This window comes from Aplidium turbinatum, chromosome 8 (assembly GCF_918807975.1).
Source record: "Aplidium turbinatum chromosome 8, kaAplTurb1.1, whole genome shotgun sequence".
Classification (NCBI taxonomy): Eukaryota; Metazoa; Chordata; class Ascidiacea; order Aplousobranchia; family Polyclinidae; genus Aplidium; species Aplidium turbinatum.
This window is the reverse complement of record NC_137479.1, coordinates 8,093,891-8,120,332: the sequence shown is the minus strand read 5'-3', so window position 1 is coordinate 8,120,332 and position 26,442 is coordinate 8,093,891. Positions and strand designations below refer to the sequence as shown.

Here is a 26,442-nt window from a genome sequence, read left to right as displayed (position 1 = left end):
TTTTGCATTGATTGATGGTGTGAAAACGTTTTTTTTGTGGTTGGCTTTTCAAAGGGTTACCAACTGCTATGACAGTGTTATCCAAATGGGATTACCATCAGTTCAAGATTGGCTCAAAGTCTAACTGCAAAAATGTGTCAGCAGATTCTACTTTCCGCCAAGTTTTCCTGGAAAATCAACCTCAGCTGACACCAGCAACAAGAAAAAACTGTCAACGATTAAGCAATCAAAGTTTTTGTTGCCTGCACAAGTTATTTTTATCAAGCATTTCTTTATTATTGTTATTGACTTTCTTACCCTCAGCATTTGCTCAAGATGGACTGCAAATAGTACCAATTGACAAAAGTGAAAACGTCATAGAAAAGAACATTGTTTCAGAAAAAAAGGAACCATTAAAACTTGATAATGTGAAAGGAATACCTGTTGCTGTGTCATTTCCGAAGGGTGATTACCAATGGCAAGTAACGTAACCAAAAAATCATTAGTTTTTACCGTACCGCATATTATATATAATGTAATGTTTTAACTTTATAATGTGTTGTATGATTACTTAATCTTTATGGTTGACTTTACAAGGTATAATAATTATGTATATGAGTTTGCTCATGAACATGATGCTAAAGTTCTAATAGGCCTGCTATGATGCTAAAGCTCTAATACCCTTTTCTCATGTCCCACAAGATTATATAGCAAATACGATAAATGCTATTACTACAAGAGTTTAAAAATCGATAGAATACCACATGGTGGAAGTTATATAATATATATATATGGAATTATTATTTTATGAAGAAGCATATTGTATCTAGTGCAAAATCAAACTTACATTGAATTGTAGGCCTGGATTATATTTTTTTCTTATTGCTGTATTTATCGTGAAGCTTACATCTATGCATCAACAAGGTGGTTTAAAAGCACTACAAATTAATAAAACAATTTACTTGTGATGGCTTTTAGGAAGTTCTGATTTCAAACTGAATTGAGTAAGTTGGATTAAGCATCCTTCAAAAATGAACTGAGGTATTTGAATGGTATATTTATCTGAATATGTTTTTAGGGCATTCTCATTGATGGATTCATCTCGTATATCAACGTTTGTTATTGCTATTTTACTGATTGTGTATGGAAGTTTTCGGTGAGTTTTACCTGTGTTAATTTTGATGCCTGTACTTCTTTTCATACTTTCATTGTCTGCTTAGCAATCCTTAAAGAAATTAGGGCTTCTTCAAGTTAAAGTGGTATATAATATAATAGTTGTTTTTATCTGCATATTATATTTAAAAACTTAGTTGAGCTACCCAATACCCATTACCCATACGCCCAAAAACTTGGTTTTTAAATGTACCCTAGGCTACCTTAAATAAACATGGACTTACGTTGTGTTTCATGTGAAATTATGCAACATTTATATCAGGAATAGAAAAAAAGTTCTTCGCACTTTTGTTGGTTTTCAGTTAAGAAGTTGTTGTGGATGCAACTAAGTTGGCAGTGTCTAGTGTTTACATATTTGTACGAAATCTTGCTTGTAAAGTATCATATGTAGGCTATATATAATGGCAATCAAACATAGTCAAATCCTCAATCCAAGACATTTTTTATGCAGACTCGTAGAGGCTTTATAAAATGGGGTATTTTGCTACAAAAACAGATAAACCCGGTTAATTAGGAATCAGTATAAATCATGTTTGCTGTCTGTAAAGATCTTTTATTGCTGTGCCAGCAAGGCTGTGAAACTGAATGTAACATGACAGTTATATATACTTGTCATACAAATGTGCAGAAAGTCACAATTGGTCAAAAACGTCTTTTGTTAGGGATAGAGGAAATTGACAGCTACAAGCAATCAAAATTTTTGTAAATTTTGTGCGACTAAAATACCAACTGAATTACGTTTGGCATTTCTGGGTTTTTTAAGATCAGTCTGTGCTTTTTTTTTATCTAAATGGACGGACTGTAATAATAGACGTAATAAACTTCATTGAATCAACTCGTTTGTTTCTATTGGCTTCTTTTGTTAGCATAAGCCCTTTATTTTACCTTGTTCAGAAGCAAAGTCTATGACTCTAGTAAGCAAACTAAGAAATCACAGAAGACCATTTCTCACTATAGATCATAACAGACTTGTATCTTATTTTAAAATGTGTTTTCGTTCTCAAAGAGTGCAATTCCACCTCACAATTTTGTCAAATTGCAGATCACTGAACATGGATTATGAAAATGCTGCACGAGAAAAAGCTGGAGACGCGACTGCTTCAGAACAATGTAAGTTTATTGGCCTCAACTTCATGCCAGCCACTAGGGTGGTACTTCAGTTGTAATAAGTAAATGTTTTTTTTCTCTTGCACTGTATCTAACGACCGTGTTTGGCCTGGTTTGCTAATACTTCCACCGGCCGTTTCATCAACCTTTTTGTTGAATTTGCAGCGACGTTTCAAACCATTGACACTACACAAGCTGTTTGCTTGCCCATTGGCGCTTCCATATCGCTGCTCATAATGTTTTTCTTTTTTGATTCCATGCAAGTGGTATTCGCTATGTGTACAGCAGGTAAATTGTTTTTTGAAAATCCAGATATTCTTGTGTCTTTTGTCCTTCTTTTGCACTGTACGCGTGTAGTCGTTACAAATTAATTTAAAGTTTTTTTTTTAACTTTGCATCCTTAATAAACGCTTTCATTATATTTGAGTATAATCTTTCATAGATATTAACAGCAAACTTTGTGGATATTTTTCATACATGGATGTATTGTTTATAGCCGATTTTGCCTCAAAGCATTTGTCATCAAATCGTCCATTTATTTGTACGCACACAAAATAATTTTCTGCTCGCCAGCAAGGACACAGACCTATGCGTTCCTGTGTACCATGTGTTTAGATTATTTCAAGTGATACCTGCTTCGTTTTGGAGTTTATTTGGTTAGGTTATTGGTACAGAAAGCTATTTAAGCTTTGTTGATTTTTCATGAATTAACAGATCTTCTCACCAATCTTAAAAAATAACTAGTGAAACAACATATTTTTTCCCTTTTGCCCATAACCTCAAAGACAAAATTATCTGCATTGCCCGTCTGTCTCATAGTTGCAATTGTATATATAATACTAAAAGAAATGTATATATGTCCTATTTAGTGCTTGCTGCCTCTGCATTTGCCTATCTCATGCTTCCTATGTGTCAATACTTGCTGCGACCGTGTTCTACCCCAAACAAGTAAGATTTACTGAAAATAACGATTATTATCATACTCATCAGCTTAATCAAGTTAGGTTAATTGCTTCGTCTTCGACATTTATTGTTTGGTTTAAATAGGTTCCGTGTGATTTGTTCTTGACTCTGAGTCCCTTAAGACTGATTCCTCCAAGTGATGTTGTGAGGATCTGCAGAAGTGCAGATGTTGATTAGATTGAAAGAAAAAATCGAAATCATCATTGACGCCCAGCTTAATGTGTAACTTAATGAACATGGTGTAACAGCATTTCAGGTATCTAGTTAGCCAGCAAATCATTTATCCTTGAGCCAATGTAAAAAAGGTATGATATATTTCATTCAACAGCGACATTAGACCAATTTCCAGATAGTATGGTTTGGTTTTGAATCTTTATCTTCGGATTGACAAAGCCTTGATAGGTTGGTTATTCCTGGTAGTTTCGCATACCTGTAGAGGCTTTTGACGCAGGGCTGGTTACTGAGATTGACAGAGTGAAAAATTTCGATTGTTGTTAAAGTGTTGCCGGGAAATTATTCAATGCACTAGGTACCGCTGAATGGAAAGTAGTCCTGAAATGTGTTGCTCTAGCGCACACCCTAAGAACCGAACTAGCACCGCGTGATCTTGAGTCGGGCACGTCACCACTGAGCTAACGGGCGGATATTGCGAGGAGAAAGTTTTTCGTAGTTTGAAGTTGCATTTTTTTTTGTCTGACTCTCGTCCAGAAGTTTGCCAGAAAGGTAAACCTAACTGCGGGGAGGTATTGATAAATAGAAGGAAAGAAGAAAACAGAAAGTAGATTTTGACTAATCAAAGTAGAGTAATTACAGATTAACGAAGGTATAGACGGATTCTTTTTGGCGGCACAAGTGCGGAGGAGTTTTTAGCGAATATTTCTTTCAGTGCTGCATGGTGAAACGAAAAACGACCTTTGGCAAAATGGAAGACATTATTGTAGTGTAAAGTTAGGTCTCAGTAGTTAGACACAGCTGTAGTTAGATATTATTTATTTGGATGAATACGTCAAATGTCAAGGGTTTATTGCAACTCCTATCCCAGTTTGTCTATACTCTATAGATTGCAGTTTACTGCTTGTTTATTGCCAGATTTCTGATTATTTCAAAGCTCATTACTTTGGTATTTTATTGCGTACCGTATATTAAGTAGTGATTGAGCGTACTTGAAGCGTATAATTTGTGGAATGTACGTGTCTGTGCTTCTAACTCTCCACAAAATATATAGCACTATGAACACAGCGATAGCAAATAGAAAATCGCATCACGCTTGGTGCAAAACTATTTACAGTGCACGACTGTGATTTACAGCGCCAGTCCTAAACTAAGGTTACTTTCTATATTTACAGAGTGTCATTTGGCTGTTGCGGCCGATTTACAGTCGCCGAGTTGCTTTCTTTAGCTCTATCTATTCTGTTTGTTTCCATTTGGGTCCTCACCGGCCACTGGCTTCTAATGGATGGTTAGTAGCATATTTTAGAACGTTATCTTAAAGACAAACGTCATTGTGCCATTGCTACTGTCTAAAATATCTCACAGATTGAGTAGTAAAACAATAATTGTGCACGAATTAGGCATAGAAACAATATCATCTATCCTGTTAACACAAAGTATTGAGTATTGCCTCTGGCGATATTATAAGCTAGTTCTTACTATTGAGTGTATGCTTAGCTTAGTAACGACGGTGTTTTTTGTATGTAAATTCTATAACTGTTAACGTAAATTATCTTTCAAAAAGGAAATGTATTTTTCGTTATGTTTTTGAGCGTAGTGGAACTTTTGAGCCACAAAATCGATTTCTGAAAGCAGTGTTCGTTTTTATTGAAATTGCGCACCGGCACTGCGTTACTGGCTTTAGAGCTGAAAGGCAGGTAATGAAATACCATGTCAATGTATCACCGCCCCAGTTAATGAAAGCGGCCTTAAAAATACAGTTTTGTTGGCTAGACCTGTGTAGAAATCGACATGAAGTCTTGCGCTTATAAGTTTGTGACGCATGTGCTATACTGTGGTGTGCGCTGTGCAGTTAGTCATTTATTGTGAGCACTCGAAGGAAGCTCTTTCCAATGGCATCCGTATTGCAAATCGTGTAAAGTTATGCTCGGTTACTTACGCAGCAGGTCATAAACAACAACCTGCTGACAGCTCGAAAGAAGCTGCTTGACTTGCCTCCTTCATCGAAAGTATGACGATTTAAAAGGCAAAGATATCTACTAAATATTAGTTCAACGCGCGCAACTCACTACGCACAAGATGGCCTGAAAATTTTAAGTCGCTGCTTCTTTTAGTCTCTATGTTGTTTTTTTTTCCTTTTTTGTCACACTGCATTCAACTTCGAGTAACTCTCAGCTAATTCCTTTTCATGTCATCATTTTGTCATCATCAGACTGATATACAAGTGTTTGAAACATGGAAATCATCTTAACGATTTCAAAATTATCAAATGTATAAATCAATTATTTCAATGTTGTTGTTTATATAAAGTGAACAATATCATATAACATAACAATATATCATAACAATATATGTTGTTTATATAAAGTTGTTGTTTATAGTTTGAAACTAACGCCGCAAGTGTTTTGCAATTAAAAAATATTACTCAAAAAAGTATTTCAAAGTCATGAAGCTCCTAAGCCAATTAGTGAAGTCAAATCATATTGATCTTTTCCAGCGTTGAGCATGGGGCTTTGCGTATCAATGATCGCCTTGCTGCGGCTGCCAAGCCTGAAGGTCTCTTGTTTGCTGCTATCTGGTCTTCTCATTTATGATGTGTTTTGGGTTTTCTTCTCATCCTACATCTTCAACGCCAATGTGATGGTTCAAGTGGCCACCGCTCAAGCTGACAATCCAGTAAGTATCCCAGACAACAAAATCCGTAATTTTTACATTGATTCAATGTAAAAATGTAGGATTTTGCTGTCTAAGCAGGTGTCACGTCCTTGCAGCTTGCAATAAGTTTGCAATATGCTGCTTTCTTTTTGCGGTTGTGTATTACAGTGGCGGCTCGTGGTCTCAAAACATGGGGGGGCTGCATCAACCAGTAGGCTAACCTAATGTAAATAATTATAAACCTGTACCGGACTGAGGTATAAATGCACTGAGTTAAGGTTAGTAACACAGTAACATGTTCTTTTAATTGGCTGTCGTTTAATGTTTTTATCATTTAAAGTAAACTTTTGATAATGGCTTGAATGTGGTCACCAGATGGAGCAAGTACTATTTTGGGACTTGGTATTAACTTAGTTGGTTAGATCTATGCTTGTGCTTTCCAACGATAGCAAATTTGTTGAAATTGAACAACAAATGAATAAATGGGAGACAATTTCCTTCAGGTGTTTTTCAGTGCCTTTCCACCCCGTACTTCCTCCTTTATAATAGTCTATTCCAACCTGTTTGACGTACATGATGTCGTCAAAGAGCACCAATAATTACAGTAATTGGCTTTACTTTACATCAAAACTAGTCTGTCTCGGTGACTTCTCAAAACACAGATTAAGTAAAGTAACCTACGATCCCTTTACCTAATCACCGATAGCTTCCACACGCTTAAACTAAAGATTTACGAGAACCAAAGTTGGAATCCCTAACCAGGGTCTGTTTTATTTGCAGTCCCCACAGCGCTTGTTCAGTGATGCTAGAAAACTTTTTTCTGAAAAACTACGTCATAAAAAAAAGAACAAACAACACCGGACCTGCAGAATTTGCAGACCCAGAGTTGCCAATTAATTTTTGTAACACAAATTTTTAATATTAAGAGTTTTTTTAATTTTTCAAGCGAAATAAATTACAAAAACATGGCAAAACTATCTATATGTAATATAATTCACATATGTACAAAAATGTTGGGGGGGCTGCAGTCCCGCAGTCCCTTATGACGAGCCGCCACTGGTGTATTAGACAATTTTATAACTTTATTTGTCATCATCGCAACGTGTTTCTAGTCTAACAGACATCGATAACCATTTACTTTATTGCTGACTAAAGGATTGTGCATGAGTTCATCGCAAGAGTATACGTTCTTTTTTGTGTGTGTGGAGAGCTTTTCCGCCGTGTGTTTGGTGCAAGGTTTCCAGATACTTTTATATTTCCAGCCACACTAAAAAGTAGTCCAATCATTTACCAGTTGAAACAAGCCTAAAAGTAGCGACAACTTAAACCTTTGTACACTACAAACAGTCAAAATCAAAATTTTTAGATAGAAATAGTAATTATTTTATGAAGTTTGGTTTGAAATAAAACGAAATCAACAACAACAACATTGCACAGAACCCGCAGTTGCTGAAAATTTTCGCGATTTCGAAACACAACTAGCCTATTCCACGGGAAAACCGCGGAGCTGGCAACTCTGGTTTGGTAACAGATGGATACCGTTGGTTTAATATGCAGCATTCTATCGCATGACATGTCTTCTGTTTCTCAAAGATGTCACAAAGCCTGAGAAAACCGTTCGCACGACAGTATTGGCTGGTTTCCACGTAAAATAGCAATCGTTGTGGATTTCATTCTAAACGTTTTGCGATTAGGATGTTTTGTGTAATATGAACGTTTTTTCCAAATCGAGCTGGTTTTGAGAGCGCCTTGCTATCAGCAGCTTTTAACCGCTCGATACAAGGCAATCCCAGTTAGCAAAATCTCTTATGTTTGCGTTGATTTAACGTCTGCAAACGCTGAATCAATGCGAAAAGAACAGCATTGCGTGCATGAAATCATATGGTCTTGCTCAAGCAGGAAGCTCAAAGCATAGAAATACATTGTATTTTAAGGGGAAGACTGTTTCTTATCTTTGCACAAGAGGTTTTGATCTTTTGTGTGGGACAAAGTTCGACAGCCCGTTTCCTGACAGGAAATCTGTTGTTTCAACGTGTAGACTGCGCTACTCGGTTTGATTTTCCATTTTAAAGATAAACTGCATAAAAGTACAATAAAAAAGATTTTTGTACGTTGAATCGACGTTTGTTATAGACTGCATTCAACCATGATTCAACCCGAAATTCCATTTCATGAAAAGCGATATCACCACTACTCAAGCGTTGTGTCGCTCAGTACCCCATACAATCGAATCAATACTTGATTGAATATTCAAATGAAATCTTAGGATTTCATTATTTTCAAGTGTACGGCTGTTTCACTTTATTGTTATCTTTCACGATAAAACGCACCTACTTGAAACCATTCAAAAATATTTGAAGTGAAAGCTTAATATCTAATTATACCTCTGGAAGCAATTTGTTTTTGCAAGTGATCTCTGTATTTCTTCAATTTTTTGTTTTTTAAAAATTTTTACAAGTGCGGCTGCTGTGGACTTGCCTTCATATTTGTGAAACAAAGAATTCCTTGTAACTGTAGCATTCACAAGCTTCCGATTATTTGTTGTTGTTGTTGTGGTTATAAGCTGCGCCATGATTACCGATCAATCAACACAACAAGCCCGTCATATCCTTATTCCTGTCAATTTGTTGGAAAGTTTTGAAAATATCCACCTGAAGGATACTGTGTTGCTTGACGACTGTCACTTAAGCAGACATGTGGTTTGAACTTTAGCAACGCCAACATGGAGAAATTACAGACATGGTTAACAACAACATAATAATTTCTCACATCAAATGCAGCTATTATTCACTAAAAACCTTAACAGGCTGTTTCACCATTATTGGGTCATCACAAGGTTCTTTATCAAATAGAGTCATAATTATTCATTTAACCGCAGCATAAATATTTCTTAGGTTGGAGTTTTGGCTCGAAAATTCAACTTGGGAGCTGCTAAAGACGCACCACAATTATCCTTACCAGGAAAACTTGTCTTTCCAAGGTAGGTTTTCTGCAATAGAATATAGAATAAATACTGATTGTGTGCTGTTTTCACCACGTACTTGCAATCTTCTATTTTGTCAAATGTAACTTCAAAATAAAACATAAAATATTTTTGTATTGATTCAAATGTACCACATTGAAATGCACGACTACTGGCAACTGGTCACGCTATGTTTTGAAACGCAGCCGTTCTTGATAAATTTATTTATAGAAACCGTATATTGTTAGGAGACCCGCCCGCTTGAAACCGTTGATTAATTTTTTTGTACAACATTTCAAGTTTTGCTTTAGCACAAAGATCCTGTTTTTTTTTCGGATCGAATTGATTTTGCTATGAAACTAGTCTGATAGTCAGACCGTCACTGGTCAGTGCCATTGATTAGAAAAGCTGAATCACCCCTTTTAAGGCTTTTGTAGATTTATTGCCAATTTCAAACGGATTTGAATTTTTCAGAGAACATTAACTGATACTTTCTTGTGAAGAAAGGCGTTCTTCCCGGCTATCAGCACAAGGCTGATTACTCACTAGCACAGCGAGCAGCAGTAACGCTTCGCTAACCAGAACGGTGTAGCTTCCACGCTAGCCGGGCTGATTGTGCTGATAGCCGGGAAGAACGCCTTTCTTCACATAACCCACCCCAGGCACCTGCTGGTTTTGTTGGCTCTTTCTTTCCACAAAGATAAGAGTTAAACTGACTGGTAAAGCGGCGGTCGATTACTCAAGTGGCAAGAATACGGTGCGATACTGATGAGCCCAGCCTCATGGGCGAAACACGTGTCTATCGCTGTCTATTCGATGCTACAATCGGCTGCCAAAATAACTGATACTTTCTTTTTACCTTTGTCGTTTTGTTGCTTTGTAGTTTGGTGTTTTTGCAATCCACATTTTAGCTTAAGGAAGCTATCGTCAATGTTGAGAGGGTTGACAAGCTTGACTATGTCGGACTGGAAGTTCACTATTGTGAAAAGAATGGATTTCTTTTAGATATTTGCTGAGTTGTTTTCACTTTGCAGATAATCTCAACCAAACTTGTTTTTTCAAATTGCAGTTATAGTTTTTTTGAGCATGGCAGTTTGTTGAAATTTAGCAGCGTAGTTGTAAATTTAAAGTAGTTACTTTTGCGAATGGTATCTTGGTGGTATCTTGGCGAATGGTATCCATATCTTGATACATGCTTGATTTCAGAGAAACGGTGATGCCAGTAGTTTGTCGCTTCAGATTGATGTTTTCAATGCCCACTTACGTTGATTTCGAAAAAGGACAATATTTACCTTATGACGACTCTAAATCGTTGTTGTGTGACAGAGTACATCGATATACAGAGGGTGTATGCCTAATCTGTATGACAGCGTACCAAATATTTTCTCTATCGTAGCTGGGTAAATATTAGAAAGATTTGAATTTCACTTAAGGGGGCAGTTCTACTTAGAATCGCATTTTTTGTACTTGTCATAAATAACAATCTACACACAAAAGTTCACCCACAAACCCCAACAAACCATATATTTAAGTTATTTTGGCAGCCGATTGTAGCATCGAATAGACAGCGATAGACACGTGTTTCGCCCATGAGGCTGGGCTCATCAGTATCGCACCGTAGTGTTAAACTGTTTTATTTGCATCAACAGCGCACGGGTACAAATAATTGAGACGGCGAGAGAGCACAAACAAACATAGCCAGGTCAAAGACTTTCAGAAACCGGCCTGCCACACCCCGCGGCGGCGGGGAGCGGCGTGATTTATGGGGTGACGATGCACCCGGAGGGTTAAGTCCACCAGCTTAGGTCGCAAGGGCCAGGCTGGGGAGTCGAGGTACCTGTGGAGGGAGAGTGTGGATCGAAAAACTATATGGCCCGTCCGCAAATTTAGAATGGCGGAGCGGGCCAGGGAGACAGGCTCTTTCTGCATAGCCCAGAAAGAAGCCCTGCGACGAACCGGGCGACCCGTCGTGTGTGGACGCTGGAACCGGCAGTAATTGACCGCCGGGCAGCGCCCACGTCTCCTTCACGCGTCCTCGCGCAGGTACTTTGACTCTTATACCCGGTCTGCCAGTAGGCAGAGCGGATAAAATTGGGGTCTCCCACGAGGAAGAGAGTCGAACCATGTAAGGATAATTTGGCTCTCGTGGCAGACGAATAATCAATAAAAATGTGGAGCAGAGGCTCGATGAATCAATATACTGTAATCAAAAAAAAAATAAATATATATAGGTGGGAGTGTAATTAATACTCACTGGAGAAGAGTAAGCTTTCATTCGGCGAGCACGGATGTGCACTGGCCAGACGTTGAGGCAGGTTCGCCCAGCTGGGTCGGGGAGGCTAGCGATCGAAACCAGAGGCACTGATAGACTGCATTACCGGTAAAAATAGAAAATTGGGGTAGAAGTTTTGAGGCTGCATCGAGTTGATCAGGGGATCGTGTTGATCAATGCATTGAAAGCGGAGCGATGTTGATCCGAGCGGGCAAGAACAGCGTTACAAGGCGAAAGCAGCGTATGACAGTTCGAAACAATTGATTGATTAATACATAGAGAATCTAGTGATGATTGAAATTGCTTAATTGCTATTAAACCAGTCTCAAGTCACAATGTACATGAGGTATTTTATTTCCTTCCTTTTTACTTTAGAATGGTTGTTTTTGAAGAGACTGGAGTATCATATAAAAGAAATGGCGCAGGTTTATAGAAATAAGGTGATGACATAAGGTGATCAATTTTAAGCCAATATTGTTATAAGGTTATAACGTCTAAACGGTTTGCTGTCTTGCGCGCCCGGATACTTACTGTAACGTTATTAGGGAATAAGTTTCTGATCGCTGATGTCGTCTTTTCTATGACGTAGCCCCTCCACAAGTGAGCCCGGCGTTCCAAGCTTTCCAGACGCGGAAGGATCCTTTGATTGAGAGGGAAGCCACTTTTCTAGCCACCTCTGCTACCCCACGAGTAGGAACGCCCAAGGCCGTCAGAGCTCGAGAGCTCATCGGGGCATAGCTCCCGAGGGAGCCTACGACGAACGGAAGTGACAGGACGTCCCTGCAAGGGCGCTTCCTGTCTTCCTTTATGTTGACACATAACTCGCCGTACTTGTCGTGTTTCCTGTCGGCGGCTTTTCGAAGAGAATCCGCGCCGTTGTCGAACGGACATGTGACGTCACATACGACCGTGACACCGTCAGGGCGTTGCAGGACGATGTCAGGACGCAGATCGGCACCGCCCGCTTCCACGTGCTGTGGAACCGTACTATCTATGGAAAGCCCGGGTTGCCATTCGGCAGGCACGTGCCCCACGATCTCCCTTAATACCGAATTGTGTCGTTCCGTGATGACAGTCATCACGGTAGGGCAGTGATTCAATATGTGGGGGAGAGTCTCTTCCGCTTTCCCACACGCACGACACATGGAAGGTAGGTAACGGCGGCCATGGCTTGGTTTTGATTCAAGTGGCATTAGATTCAATCTAGCTTTGTACGCAAATACTCGGTCCGCGTGATCCAGGAGCTCCGGGCGCCGGGTCCAGGAATTTGAAAATCCGGACAGGCAGTGGGCACTGACCGTCTTGCCTTGGTCAGGTTTGGATTCCCACTGTCTCCTCCACCACAAGTCATTGTGTTGATGGAGGGTCGGCACCACTTTTTTCCTTATAGGAGGGGTGATTGTGGAGCTCCCCGCGGCCAACTCAAGGCCGCCATCCGGGCGGGCGGACCAACGTACGTTCAGGCGACGGGTGGCCGCCGGGACACGGCCCCACAGGCTCTCGCCTGTAGGGCACGGTCTAGGACGGGCGCCGTCAGGAGGGGGGTCACTATTCAGATAACTGGCCAGGTGGTCAGTCGTGGGATCTGGAGTGCCGAACCTCAGACAGGCATGACGCCTAAGCTGCCCGAGAGCGACGGCAGAGACAATGCTGTCAGGTGACGTCAGCATCTTGAAAGCATGAGCTAGCGAAAGCGTGTCACTTTCGCGACACAAGTTCGTGATGCCCAAACCTCCCAATGCAGGCTTACAGTAAAAGAACGCGCTGCAGGCCCACTTGGGAAGACGCCACGCCACCTTCAAACACCGCAAAACCAGTCGGTCAAGCTTCAGAAGCTCATACTGTCTAAAGCGCCGCACTCGCAGATGGTATGACGCGGACGGGAGAATGATGGAAGTGAGTGCCAGAAGTTTCTGGCTTGGGGTAAGAAAGGATTTCATCAATAAGGAAATGTGCTTCTCCAGAGTGGAGATGAAGGGTTGGGTTAGGGATGCGTCCGAGGCGTAACCGGTTCGAGCGCCGAGGTATTTATACGTCTCGCCTTTGGGGATGACTCGAATTTTCTCCCCGGCAAGGGAGAAAGGTTTCGGGTCGACCCACAGACGGGACGCCGACACTTTCCCATAGGAAAGGGTGCCACACTTGCGTGGGTTGAACCGTAGCCCGGACCAGGAAGAGAAGGGTTCAGTAGCAGATAGAAGAGAGATCATCTGCTCGCGATCGTAAGAAACGAGACAGATGTCGTCCGCATAAGCCATACAACGCACTTTGATGTCGTCTTCTTTGGCAGGAAGGTTGTAGCCGCAATCCGTTTTGTCACGGACGCCCCTGAGGAGCACCTCGATGACCAAATTGAATAGCAGCCCAGACAACGGGCAGCCCTGACGGACTCCCCGCCCCACAGGGATACGGTCGGTTTCACCATTGCCGCAGCGGACGGTGCAGGTGTTGTCGACGTATATGTCGGAGATGCACTCAATAAGGTCTGTGGGGGCGTCGAAATGACGCAGGACCTCGGCTATGCATTCGTGCCGGACACTGCCAAAGGCGTTTCGAATGTCCAGAAACGCAACTGACACAGGCCTTTTGCGTGACTGTGCATCCGAGAGGATGGTGTCGAGCATGAACACATGCTCATAGACGCCCTCTGTGGGCATGAATCCCTTTTGCTCTCGGCTGATAACATTCCCCTCCACCGCCCATCGCTGCAGGCGCCGGGCCAATACGGCGGCGTAGATTTTGTAAATGTTTCGGCAGATGGAGATGGGCCGCCAGTTGCTGACGTCGTGCAGGTCACCCTCAGGGTCTTTACATATGAGTGTGATCCTGCTGGTTCTCCACTGGTCCGGTACACGACGGTTGATCCGGCAGGTCTCGAAAAGGCTGGCCAAGAGTCCCCCTCTTGGATCCAGGGTCTTCCAGAAACCGTAGGACAATCCGTCAGAACCAGGGGCGGAACCGACATCAAGCGACTGGAGGACCGCCTCCACCTCCCGGGCCGTAATGGGACCTTCGCCGTCATCGACGGGGAAGAGGTTCACACTATCATGCTCGTAACGGTGGGAGTTCATCCACTCGGGCATCTGCGAGCAACTCCCAGCTTCAGGAGCGGTCATGTCGCGTCGAAATCTCTCCTCAATTTCTTGAGGTGGGATTTCGCAACGACGGTCACTGTTTTTTCCTTCAACGATCCGGCGGACTGTTCCCTTCGCGTCCCGAGAGAAGGCGGCTCGCAACCCCACGCCCCTACAATATCGGGCTCCGTTCCCGCGCGAACCCCCGCCGTCCGACCGAGGAGAACCCCCGTTCGAACGACGGCGAGCCGCGCGAGCCCGGGCGCCACGATTGAAGCGTGGTTTGCGAGGACGTGTCCTCTTGGGCGGCGAAGTGCCAGCGGTCCACTCTTCCAATTCAATGCAGAACCGGTCGAAATTTATGCCACCCGCTAAAGTAAGGTTCACTAAACTGCAAAGAGCCCGCCTGGAGCTTTTCGTCTTACTTTCCCTGACTGGTTCAACAGGGTCTTGGATGGATCGTTGAATGTTGGGTGAGATGGACATCCCTGGGGTAGTCTGTGGGAGTCCGGAGTCAATCGTGGCTTGGTTGCATGTCATGGTGTCACTTCGGGGTTGAGTCAAGGTTTGGGAAGAGATAGTTGGCAGGAATTTAGAGTGGGTGGTTTGGGTAGGTGGGATAAAAGGTTGGGCTTCAGCAGACAGCGTCGAGGTACAAGGTTGTATAGGACAGATGGGAGCAGGATTAAAGGGTAAGGAGGAGTGAGATGAATAGCGCTGAAGAGAATTAGGAGAAAAGGTTTGCATGGGCGGCTTGGAGGAGCTGATGGGGTCCCCAGCTTCAGCTCCGGTGGTAGCCGTCAGAGGCAGAGAAGAAGAAGGGCGCGAAGCCGGCTTGGATAAACCGAGCGAGTCCACTGCCACGGCTCCGGTGGAGGTCGGCTTGCGCAGAGGTACATGTAGAAAATGGTTCGCGCTAACAGTAGGGCCGTAACAGTCCGTGGTCGGGCTATCGGGCAAAGAATTGGAGGAAGAGGAAAAAGATTCACTGTTCGACGAGTCGGAAGAGTCCCCACTTTCCGACCCAGGTCCGGCCGAAGACAGATGAGGAAGAAACAACACATCTAGGTCAGGCAAGCTGTCAGTGTCAGCAGGGCTGAGCGAAGTCTTGCCTGAATGAGATAGAACAGTACGGAAAAGTTCAGGCATAAAGTCAGGTGGGGGGGGCAAAGTGGAAGTGCTGTCTAGGCCTTGGCGCCAGAAGACTTGAGAACGGATGACAGAAGAAGGGGGAAGAGGGGATGACCCCTCGACCGATGCGCCTGCAGTCGAGGGCCGGCGCCTTCCACGCCTGACAACAGAGGCGTAGGAAAGCCCAGGCTTGGTCATCATAGGGGGTCTGGTTTGGCTCTCCGAGGGTGTCGGGTCATTGCTCAGCCAGGGAAGGCAGGTTGGCAATTGAAGGCCCTCGGGGCAGGATCGCCAATGCTCTTGGGCCCCATCCAGCTTGTAAGCTCGAGGGAGAACACGGCAGCACCTGCTGCAGGTGATCAGGAACTCGGCGCGCGAACCATGAAATGCTCGCATATGGTCCTGATACGCCTGCACATCTCGGTAAGGTTGAGATGCCCTCCTGCAAGTGGAGAAAGGACAGAGAAGGGGGAATAGATTGGGGAGGGTGAGGCGAATAGGGCAGACGGACTGCAGTCTATTCGACCTCGGGAAGGGTGACTCGAAATGGGTGGGGTAGCCACGATGTGGTGCGGAATTGCGGATCGGACACTCGTCACCGTGACGAAGTGACGAGTTCGCAAAAAGCAGTGAGTCTACCGGGGAGGCTTCACCATCTGGGTTGAATGAGTGACCACTCACAGGAACCTGCTTCCTCGTCGGCCAGCCTAAGCTAGTGGACTGAGAAGATGGAAGGGAGAAACCAACACCGGCCAGGTTATCTCTAGAAGTCTTCAAACCTGCACTACTTGAAAAGCGAGACATAATTCAAATGAAATAATTATAAAAAGCTGGTTATTACAAAGATTTAGAGTTTACGGCGACGTTTCTAAATTTAGAGATTTAAAAGTGACGATATAAGAACTGGTAGCAGATTGTGATGAAATGAATTTAAAAACCAACGATTTACTAAAGATTTGACTGATAAAAAGCAATTTACGTTGATTTAACGTTACAGGATAATATTATAATGTAAACATGTTAGTGACAGATAAATAAACTAAAAAAAAATTTTAATTACGAATTAGTGGGAGGAATAAGAGGAAAATGATAAAGCTTTAAGAGCAATTGAATGAATGTACAATTGTGACGTCAGTTCGTAAACTTTACTCCAGCTAGCAGAGTGACCCTGCGACGATTAATAAAATACAACAATTAAATATAATATAATACGCCAATAGTCGTTACAATTGATTGGAAATAAATCAGTTAAATGGTTTCGGATCAACGATTAAGGATTCAGTATAAAACAATTAAAAACGACACGTAATTCAAGCTTAAAAAGAGAGAATACGGAATTGAATTTGGGGAGCACTGGCAACACTAGGTTTTTTTTTTTAAATTGATGCTAAAAAGCTATGAAGAAAATAATCAAAATGGGTGGAATTTGGGTAATTAAATGGGCAAAATAACTTATTTTTACAAAAATTTGAAGACACAACAGGCTGGTTATACAAATTAACTAAAATTATTGAAATTGGTAAAAATTGAGAGACAATATTGGTACAGAGAAGGTCAAAAATTAGGCTAGGATTTTTTTTTTTTTAAATATTGCAATTGTTTTTAAATTTACGAATAAAGGTTATTAAAATGGAAATAAAACACAAATAATTACAGTTTTACAGTCTTTCTGTCCTTCTTTCTTCTTAAGCTAAAAAATACTGTCTTCGGGGTAAAGATGGAGGGTAACAAGACCGGGCTGGAATTGCGAATCCCGGTGCTTGCTAAGGGTGGGAAAGGTTAACAAGGGTAGAGGTTGGGTACTGAAGTCTTTTCCGTTGATTGGGTAGGGGTTGATTATTAAGCTAGTCTTCTTTGTTGATTGTAGATGAATTTTTCTTGAGCTTTTTTGTCTTTAATTTTTCCGAATGGCTGAAAACTGTGTAGGCTACTTTTGTACTTGTACTGGCAAGTTTCTTTATCCAAACTGTCTACTTTCCTGGCGAAGTTTTGCTTTATTTGTAACTGATGAATTTCCAATTGTGAATTTCCAATTGTGAATTTTCCAATTGTGGTACCTTATCAGTAACCAAAAGTAATCGACCGCCGCTTTAGCAGTCAGTTTAACTCTTATCTTTGTGGAAAGAAAGAAAGTTTTAGAAGGTTAGCCTCCTTTTCCCAGCAAACCATATATTGCTGGGAAAAGGAGGAAACAAGCTATCCAAAAATAGTTACTTTGTTAGGCTGGGGCAATTCATTATTCCATTAAGGGTTTATACCATTTTGAATTTGTACATAAAATCAACCGATTGTCTCCATTGCAGCCCTAAAACCTCGAAAATGGCTAGAGGTAGGGACTTCAAACTGCATGGTGATCTAGTAGGGTATCCTCCTAGCCATAAATTGATAGAGGGGATTTCTTTTAACTCTTTTATTTTTTTTAAATATAAAAAATTTCATAATTGCTATGCATCGAGTGCAAATTTGACTTCAGGATTTGGTAATAAAATATTTATTACTCTGAATATTGAAACAAAATTCAATCATTATGTCCGTAAGGGCCTACTGTACATCTGTTTAAAATTTTAGCCAATTCTGACAAGTAGTTTTTTAGAGGAAACATTTTTAGTGCACAAAAACATGATTTTGAGTAAATCGCATTTGAAAAATAGAATTAGGTAAATTTATGCCTTTGACTTTAAATGTGACTTTTTTTTTTCTATGTCCATTCACAACAACTAAAATATTTGGTTAACCTTTTGAAAAAATGGCGCTATTTAGCTTTTTCATTATTAGATTTTGTAAGGGAAAATACAAAACCTTGCAACTAACATTCTCACAAAAATGCAAATTTTTATTCACATTTTAAACTGAGGTGCGTTCAGAAAACCTTCCGTTTGAAGCCTAATGAGGGCAAATAGGTAAAAACTGACTGCATATTCGGAATCTCCGATAAATTTCCAATATATATCAATAAAAGAAAACATATTTGAATTTTTTTTTTTCTAAGTAGAACTGCCCCCTTAAACAAACAGCTTGAAGCAATGCAACATGCATTGTCGGTCTATGATAAACAAAGAGTTCTTTTGTAGAAAGTAAAACACTATTTGCATCTTTGTTTATTGCACTGTATTATTGCCTGCAGCCATGCCTCGCAATAATGTTTCCGATAAGCAGATTACAGGGTACACAGAAGTCCTTGGACTGCTTGTAAAAACATCAATGTTCTCAACTTCTCATATTGCATTTGATTGTCATCCCTCAGCTTGGACACCAGTTTTGGAAGTGAGAGATTTTCGATGCTTGGTCTCGGGGACATCGTCATGCCAGGCCTCCTTCTTTGCTTTGTCCTGCGATATGACAATTACAAGAAGCGGAAACTGGAAGGGGAATCTTACGCGCCTAGCTCTCCCGGCAACCTCATATACCGTGTCCGTTACTTTCACTGTACTCTGATTGGATATTTTATTGGTGAGTTTTTCGTCAGCTTGTTCAGTAACCTTTGATTGCCAAGCTAGCGTGCAAATGAATATTTGAGTAACGTATGGCTTGCACTTTGATTCAACGTCTTGTTACATGGACATTGGACACAATGTAAAAAGGCAGGCTTTGCTGGCTGGGTAAAGGCAATCATGATTGCTAGTACAGTAAAGAAATTACGTGGTTGCATTAATCCATTATATCACTCTGAGCAAGTGATCGTTTACCAACAACTGTCAACTACTAAGCATACGTTTTCACGTTTACATCAAATGCAACATTATGTGTGAATGCAAACATACGTAAATATGTGCTCTATAGTCGAGTGTGGAAGCTGCACCGACATGGTTTGCCAAACCCATATCGCTGCACTGGTGAGTGTTCACACTTGAGCTCATTGTAATGTACATATGTAAATATGTTAACAAAACATTTTATTTAACCATGTGACATGCAAAACTACTTAGTTTGTTTGTGCTAAAACAAAATATGGCCCAAACTTTCAAATGCGTCAAGGCAAGCAAAAAAATTAAAGGCTGTTCGTTACCCACTACTTCCCCCAAAGCCTTGTGGGCTGTAGCAACATTGTTTTTGTGGAGAATAGACGCTACCTTTGTCGAGAGCGAAGCTTTTCAGAAACAACATTCCCCCATCCAACAAATCCCAATTGTCCTGGGTTCAGCATGCTGACGCAAAAAATTTATCTGTAGAAATGTAAAAAAAGGCTGATTCGCTGGTTGGCAATGTCGTTGTACTGTAAGTGCTGGCACGACCACGCAAAAACTCAGTTGACAGTAAACTGGTATTTCTTTCTATTTCTTGTTTAAACAGCAAAAGTCTCTAATTTCCACTCAGTTAAGCTGATATTGTTCAGAAATCTGAATAATTTATTCAATTTAACACTGGCTAAAAGGGATCACCTTACAGTGGTGTTTGTTTATACTGCGTAGATTGTTTAAAAAATTGATCTTCCAATCAGGAAATTTCATTATTCTTCCCGCTTTGTATATATGTGACAAAGTGATTTGCGATGCCGTTAAACGTTGAAACGACATCAACATGTCAGTTTTTCCAACCCAGGTAGATTGAAAATCATCGATAACTTTCCAAATTGAAATTAGAGTTACTAAGTTGCAAAAACTAAAGTCAATCATCCGTGAAATTGCTTTTTTGCTTATTTTTTAATTATTTTGCACTGCAGTCTTTTTCTATTGACCGAATTTTTTACACATTGTCTGGCGTCTCACGTCTCCACATCCAAACAGCTGTTATCTTCAGTAACAGGAGATAATCCGTGAAATAACGAGTGATTTTGCAACCATCAACGGCTTTCCAGACGCGATGTCTTAAGCATCTGGTTTAGAAAACGTGTTCATAAAATGTAATACTGTCTGTATCTCTCATCTCTATGGCCTTGTCACTTGTATTGTGAAGCGTGCGTAACGGGTTGTTTCGTACAGTGCGTTTTATTTTTGTGATTGCTTTTTAATCTCGTCCCGAATTTTTTAATCTCGCACAGATGGATGCTGGATAGTGTCTGCTGAAAAACAAACAATATTCATGGTTAGCCTGATTCGGGTAAAAAATTCATGAGACTGCTTTTCCCCAATTATTGTCTAATTTGACAGTTTCCAACTCAGGTGTCAAGTCAGGCAGAATCTGTAAATTGTTGATTACCAAAACAACCCCCAGCGCAGTTTTCCAAATGCAATTGGCATGTTTCTACGTTGTATGCTTAACTGTAAAAGGTCTGGCATCCACCACTTGTAGATCTATTCATGTGTAAAAGGCATGTGCACTCAGGTGCAAAAATCGTTGTCTGTCAGCGAAGTTCACTTTGCTAATTCGAGGAGCTTCAACGCGAAACTGTTAATTCCGACGCCTTGCCACGAAAACTACATTTTTCTTTCTGCATTAAGTTTGCAGTTTTTCACACGATTGATACACATAATTTCGGTATGAGAGGAAACCTACGTGTGAAAACTTCGCCAAGAACAAACATTAGGGACAACGTGAAGCATTTCTTCAACGTTGCTTACCAAGGACTGAACTTAGTCATTATCTTCAGAATTCCATGGTGCTTTGTGTAGACTCGACGTTCATTAACGTGAAATATGAGCACTGGAAGAGAACTGGTTTTTGTTGAAATTATGCAAACTAACACGGTTTAGATCAAGAGTGTCAAGCATGTGGCCGGGAGAAGAATTTGTTCGGCCCGTGATGCACTGCGAATTGTTCAATAACAATTAAAAATTATCCTTTTCATGTTTTCTAACAGGCCTAGGCTAATTGCGAATCTTAAAGTTTTGTTTCCTTTTTTGTTAAGTGCGTGGGTTCGATACCCTGTCGGGTCATACCAAAGACTTTTTAAAAATGGCACTGAATCTAATTACTGCTTGACACTGAGTAATGGAATGGATTCGGGTAGTAATGTATTCGGTTGCGCCTCTATACAGCTGCATTGACACTGTCTGCTTTGTAAAGCGCTGAGGAGCAACGCATTCTGCGATGGATACAGCGCTGTATATAATATAAAAACAAACATTATTATTATTATTATTAAAGCAATCCTCGATGTCTGGAGTCAAGAGTGTGACCTGATCTACGGTGGATTTTCCCCGCCGAAACTCAGCTTGCTCTTTTGTAAGGAGCCGGTCGATGATTGAGTTGACGATGATTGAGCAACTACTAAAGATCTTCTCCAGATTTTTGGAATTGTGAGGTGGTGCAGGCAGGAAGAGAGAAATCTACGTAACCAGGACTTGAGGGCAGGGCCAGCATGGAGCACAAGCTCAGGGCAGATCTTATCCGGCAGAAACGGGGCACTGGTGAGGGGAGTTTGCTGAGCGCCAAGTGAGGTTGTTGATGATGCTCTATGCTTTGCGGCTTAAGTGTGAGAAGTCGATGGTTTGGACGACTTCGTTCCATCGCTCAAGCTTCTTTGCGTCCAGCCGCTCAAGTAAGCTGGCGGCAGCGGTGTTAGAAGCAGGTGTGGCGTTTAGGTAGGAATGATAGAGACTAGAGAGCCTCACACTCAGAGTCCCAGCATAGTGTATAGCTGGTTCCTTGGCCACGTGGTATTGTGGCATTGCGTAAGTCCTGTTATACCTCGTCTGCGTTGCATGTTGTTTCAGGTGATGGTACCTTTGCAGTAGACTCATTGGTCAAGAAGCTGTATTGATTCCAATCGGCTTTTTTGAAGTTTCATCGCTTCACCGGTGAACTCGGAACAGGAGCCACAAGATTTGAGGCGATGATGAGGGACGGCCGGTGTTGGGACCGCGAGAACTTTTCAAGCACATGTCTGTCTGGAAGAGAGCTGTCGACACCCGCAAAGGCCAAGTCAGGGTTTGTCCCTGTTTTCCAGCGACCGGAGTGGAAACTGGCTGGCTCTTTTGGGTTGAATAGGAGGGCAAGATGGTTTGTAGAGGCCTAGTCAGCCAGAAATTTTTGTGCTTGTGTTGTTGTAGCCTCAGTCAATGTGCTGGCAGTTGAACTCGTCAGTGCAGACCCTAGTAGGGCAAGCTGCTCCACAACTTTTATCTTGCTTGTTGTGTAGCCTTCTATGTTGAGCTGCAGAATGCTGGGGCGCCTGAACTTGTCCATTCCCCCTTGCAGCTGTGCAGTCCGAGTGGAGGCTCTTTGTTGACAAGTTTCGTTTGGCATCTGCTTGGGTGCAGATGTTACTCACAGGATGGGGCACGATAAGCCACTTGTCCATAACTACTTATCGTCCATACGGCTAGGCGTGATTAAATGCAATGACTCCAAGAGCAACTTGAGTTTGAGACCCTTGGTTTAGATTAGATGAATACAAACAGAAACCGCATTTCGCTTTTGTAACCTGAGTCTGGATCTGACGATTTTTTTTTCCATTTCTGGCCTACCAACCTGGTGTAAGCTGCCTTACGGTTTGGGCTTAGTGTTCATAATGATCTTTTCGAGAGGCACTACTCACCACAAAGACGTTTATGATCCGTGATGACCGCCTCCTTTCGCTGAGCAGACCGGCCCAACCAACTTACTGTGTGTGTTTTACAATGCTTTGTTAAAATGACTTTCAGTAATCTTAACAGACCGGACAGCAAAATCCGTCATTTTTACATTGATTCAGTAGCTGAAATGTACTTGTTGAATTGCAACATTTGCGGAGTTGTCGCATGCCGAGTGGTCTGACGACCTAAAAACAAGACCTCCAGGTTGAGTAGCAATGAGTTGTTGCTTGGTAGGAGTATTCTGCACTGCAACGCGCCCTGATGCCACTTTGACTTGCCTTTGACACAATATTGACTTTATGACAACATTAAAAACTTCACGTAGTCCTGTGACGTACTGTCAACATTTATTGACGACGGGTTTTTCTGTTCAGGTTTGGTCACAGCTACAGTGTCATCGGAGATCAACAGCAACGCACAGCCTGCTTTATTGTATTTAGTTCCTTTTACGCTGCTGCCATTAGTCACTATGGCTTATATTAAGGTATGAAGCTTTTATTTCTACTAATACATTAATGGTTTAGTGTCCGTTCTCGAATAATTCATTGAAGTGTTACGAATTTCGATCGATAGTTGTGAGATTTTACGCAAAATCGGAGAACTTATCTTTTTGATTTTGTTGCGTGTCGTTGAATCAACGTCAACGTCACGAGTTGTGCAGCTTACGTTCCCTGTGTCTTTGGTAAAGAATGGAGAAGACTCGTTTCGGATATCTCAAGGCTTTGCCTGTATGTGGCATCGGCGTTCAGATTATGCTTTATCATGTTGCGACATTTTACCACTTCTATTCCAACAAGCAAAAGTTGTCTTTTTACGTCTAGCGACGTTGAAATGAAGTAAAATTATGCAACTTTGCTGCCTGGGTTGTTTCATCACTGCACACACACCATGATTTACTTTCATTTGTTTGTTCTCTTATAAAAAATAGCATAAGTTCAAACGTATAGGTTTTTACATGCTCGTGGTGCAAGTTTTATGTGGATGTAAAAACATGTACACTACAGCATGAACTTTTGCTGGTTGGGCGTGCGATGAAAACGTCTATCCTATGTTCGAAAGGATGTTGGTTTGATTCCCTGCAAGAACACGTCTGTGTCTCGACAAGCCGTATATAGAATAGATGCTATGTTTAAAGGTGTAGACGATGATTGCCTTTCTAGTTTCTACTAACTTAATTTAAATCTTAATCACCCAAACTTGGCATAGCTCTGCAACAGCAATTTTTAGGACAGTTAATCTTCATGTGGCCACATAGTCGACAATCTTGGCCATTTGTTGTGTGTGTTCTTTACTACACGAGGGCACCTACTACATATCGCATGACGCTTTGTTTCTCTCATTTCAGGGAGATCTGAAACAAATGTGGAACGCTCCCTTTAAAGCGGTCACTCAACGCTTCATTGACGTTTGACGTCAGTGCTACTATCTCAAACATATTGTGGCGTCACCGAAAGTGAGGAACTGTCGCCCCTGCGAGTTGTGCCCTTTTTTCAATGCACCTTGACGCCAAGAATGTATTGATTTGAACGCCAGCGTGTAATCAGCATGCTGTTGTCTTGTAATATTTGATCAAGGGTTTGTCGTAACCCTCAGCACACATTGGAATTTTGTTCATCCTCAAGTTGGAAGTTCCCCCAATTTGTGGTTGTGATGTTGTCGTAGAATACATTGGATCATGAAATAAATCGGATCCGATGTTGCGGTTTTAACTTTTTTCATCCAGCAAAATTAGTCACTTTTTACGTCTGCAGACGTTGAGTCAAATGCAAAAAGCGACTGATTTGCTGTCTGGAGAGTGACCATGTTTGTCCACTGCTCATGTGACTTTGTTTTTGCGTCTTCTTTGTTGTTGGTAAATGTTTTCTTCAGGTACCAAATATCTACTTTACAAATTGTGTTCAAACCCATGCCTCCGATTCTATGGGTACCGAGAAGTATGGTTTTGACAGAAGCGGAACGTTTGTTGCATATTTGTATTATTTACTAGCTAGTCTATTATCTTATATTTTCCTTGAACTAACGTTTGGCAAGGATGCGACGATCTAAAAGCAAAACACCACTTGCCGAGTAGGCCATCGAATAGTGAAGTGGTTTGATCCAGCGCGTCACTTGTACTCAATGAAATTATGAAGGAAAGAATTATTTTCTTTTTTTAGCTTAATGCTGCCTTCTAGCGGATGTGCTTGTGTGCTGTTATTAGACACTTTTTTCAAAATCTGGACGTTGCAATGGTCTCTTGCATAAATACTAGATAGACGTTTTGCTAGAGACGGAGACTGATCGAGGCAAAGTGAAGTCCTATATTTTTATTGGCGCTTTGAAGCAGTTTTTACTTTTTACATCAGACTTTCATAAAATCAACCAACAATAAACTTTCTGATGTTTCGTTTGTGAATATCAGTATTGAGAGGAAGTCTGCCGACGTTGAATCAATGTAAAAAAAGAGTGGAAAGTTTTATTGGTGTTAAGTTAAATCGATTAATTTTCATGTAATTTCAAGCTGTACGGTCGAACAATCCGCTGCGAAACTTTTCGCTGTACATCTTTTATACTTTCAGCAACTCAAAAGACTCTTTCACTTGCCTGGTGAAAACTCACATGTTGATGGTGGTTGAAGATTCGTTATTCTTTCCATAATGGATTTTTATCATCTGTTCAAAGAAAATTAAAACTTTTATAGCTTTTTTAGACTAACAAAAATATCAAAGCGACAAAAGATGCTCTTATATTGATTCAACGTCGCCAAGCGTTATAAAAGGATGGCTGTCACAAAATTTGCTGGAGATTTACATCAATAGCAAAACAAATATTTTTCATGTGACAAACTTTATTTTAAATTGACTTGTTTGCAGCTAACAAAAGCTACCATTTTGCAGCTTGTGACATTAAAATGATGTAAAAATGGAAGCGTTTGTTGGCTGGATTTCAAGTGAATAAACTAAATACTCAACTTATTTCTACGTATAAATTATCGGCTTTTTATTTGTGGTTAACTCTAGTTGCCTTTTAAACGTTGAATCAATGTCTTTTTGGTGTTTAATCAAGCTCTGTGGGGACAAATTGTCCACGTTATTGTCTGCTTTTTGGATGAGATGTTCTTTTGTATAGAAAGACTAACAACATTTTCACCGAAAACTGCATCAAACGTAGGCCTGTACTGTGTGTTCTCGTTATATGTTCAATGCATATCACCTGCAGTCATGAAAAGTTTTGTGTCGTTTTCGAGTACTAAGATATTTCAATCACTTGAGATCACCATGCGTCGTTTCTCGAGCTGCAAATCTATTTATTACGTCAATCAATCTTGAAAAAGAAGCGGTTTGCGAGCTGGGCTGTTCGGTGAAATGATACTTTCTAAATTGTTGAATGTCTAATCGCCCAATCATGTTGAAGCATATGGTTACGTAATATCATGATGAGCACCTTTTAACATATTCATCATGGCAGTAGCTGAGTATTTGTATTTTATTGTTGTAACAGCTTGTAGTAAACCAATTTCTC

The 26,442-nt window shown here is 41.1% G+C and overlaps 1 protein-coding gene across 1 annotated transcript; it reads left to right on the top strand.

Annotated features, from left to right (window-relative positions):
• Positions 1–26,442, top strand: LOC145775197 (signal peptide peptidase-like 3). Its single transcript, XM_082586439.1, has 11 exons — positions 1–457; positions 1,058–1,135; positions 2,195–2,262; positions 2,425–2,547; positions 3,129–3,207; positions 4,569–4,681; positions 5,891–6,069; positions 8,943–9,028; positions 18,732–18,937; positions 23,316–23,425; positions 24,287–26,442. Exons 1-11 carry the CDS (start codon positions 69–71, stop codon positions 24,350–24,352), a joined length of 1,497 nt encoding a protein of 498 aa, XP_082442565.1. The 5' UTR covers positions 1–68; the 3' UTR covers positions 24,353–26,442.

Coding starts and splice junctions, on each gene's coding strand:
- LOC145775197 (XM_082586439.1), top strand. CDS start 69: ATGACAGTGTTATCCAAATGGGATTACCATCAGTTCAAGATTGGCTCA. Junction 1,136..2,194: donor ATTGTGTATGGAAGTTTTCG/GTGAGTTTTACC, acceptor GTCAAATTGCAG/ATCACTGAACATGGATTATG. Junction 2,263..2,424: donor CGCGACTGCTTCAGAACAAT/GTAAGTTTATTG, acceptor TTGAATTTGCAG/CGACGTTTCAAACCATTGAC.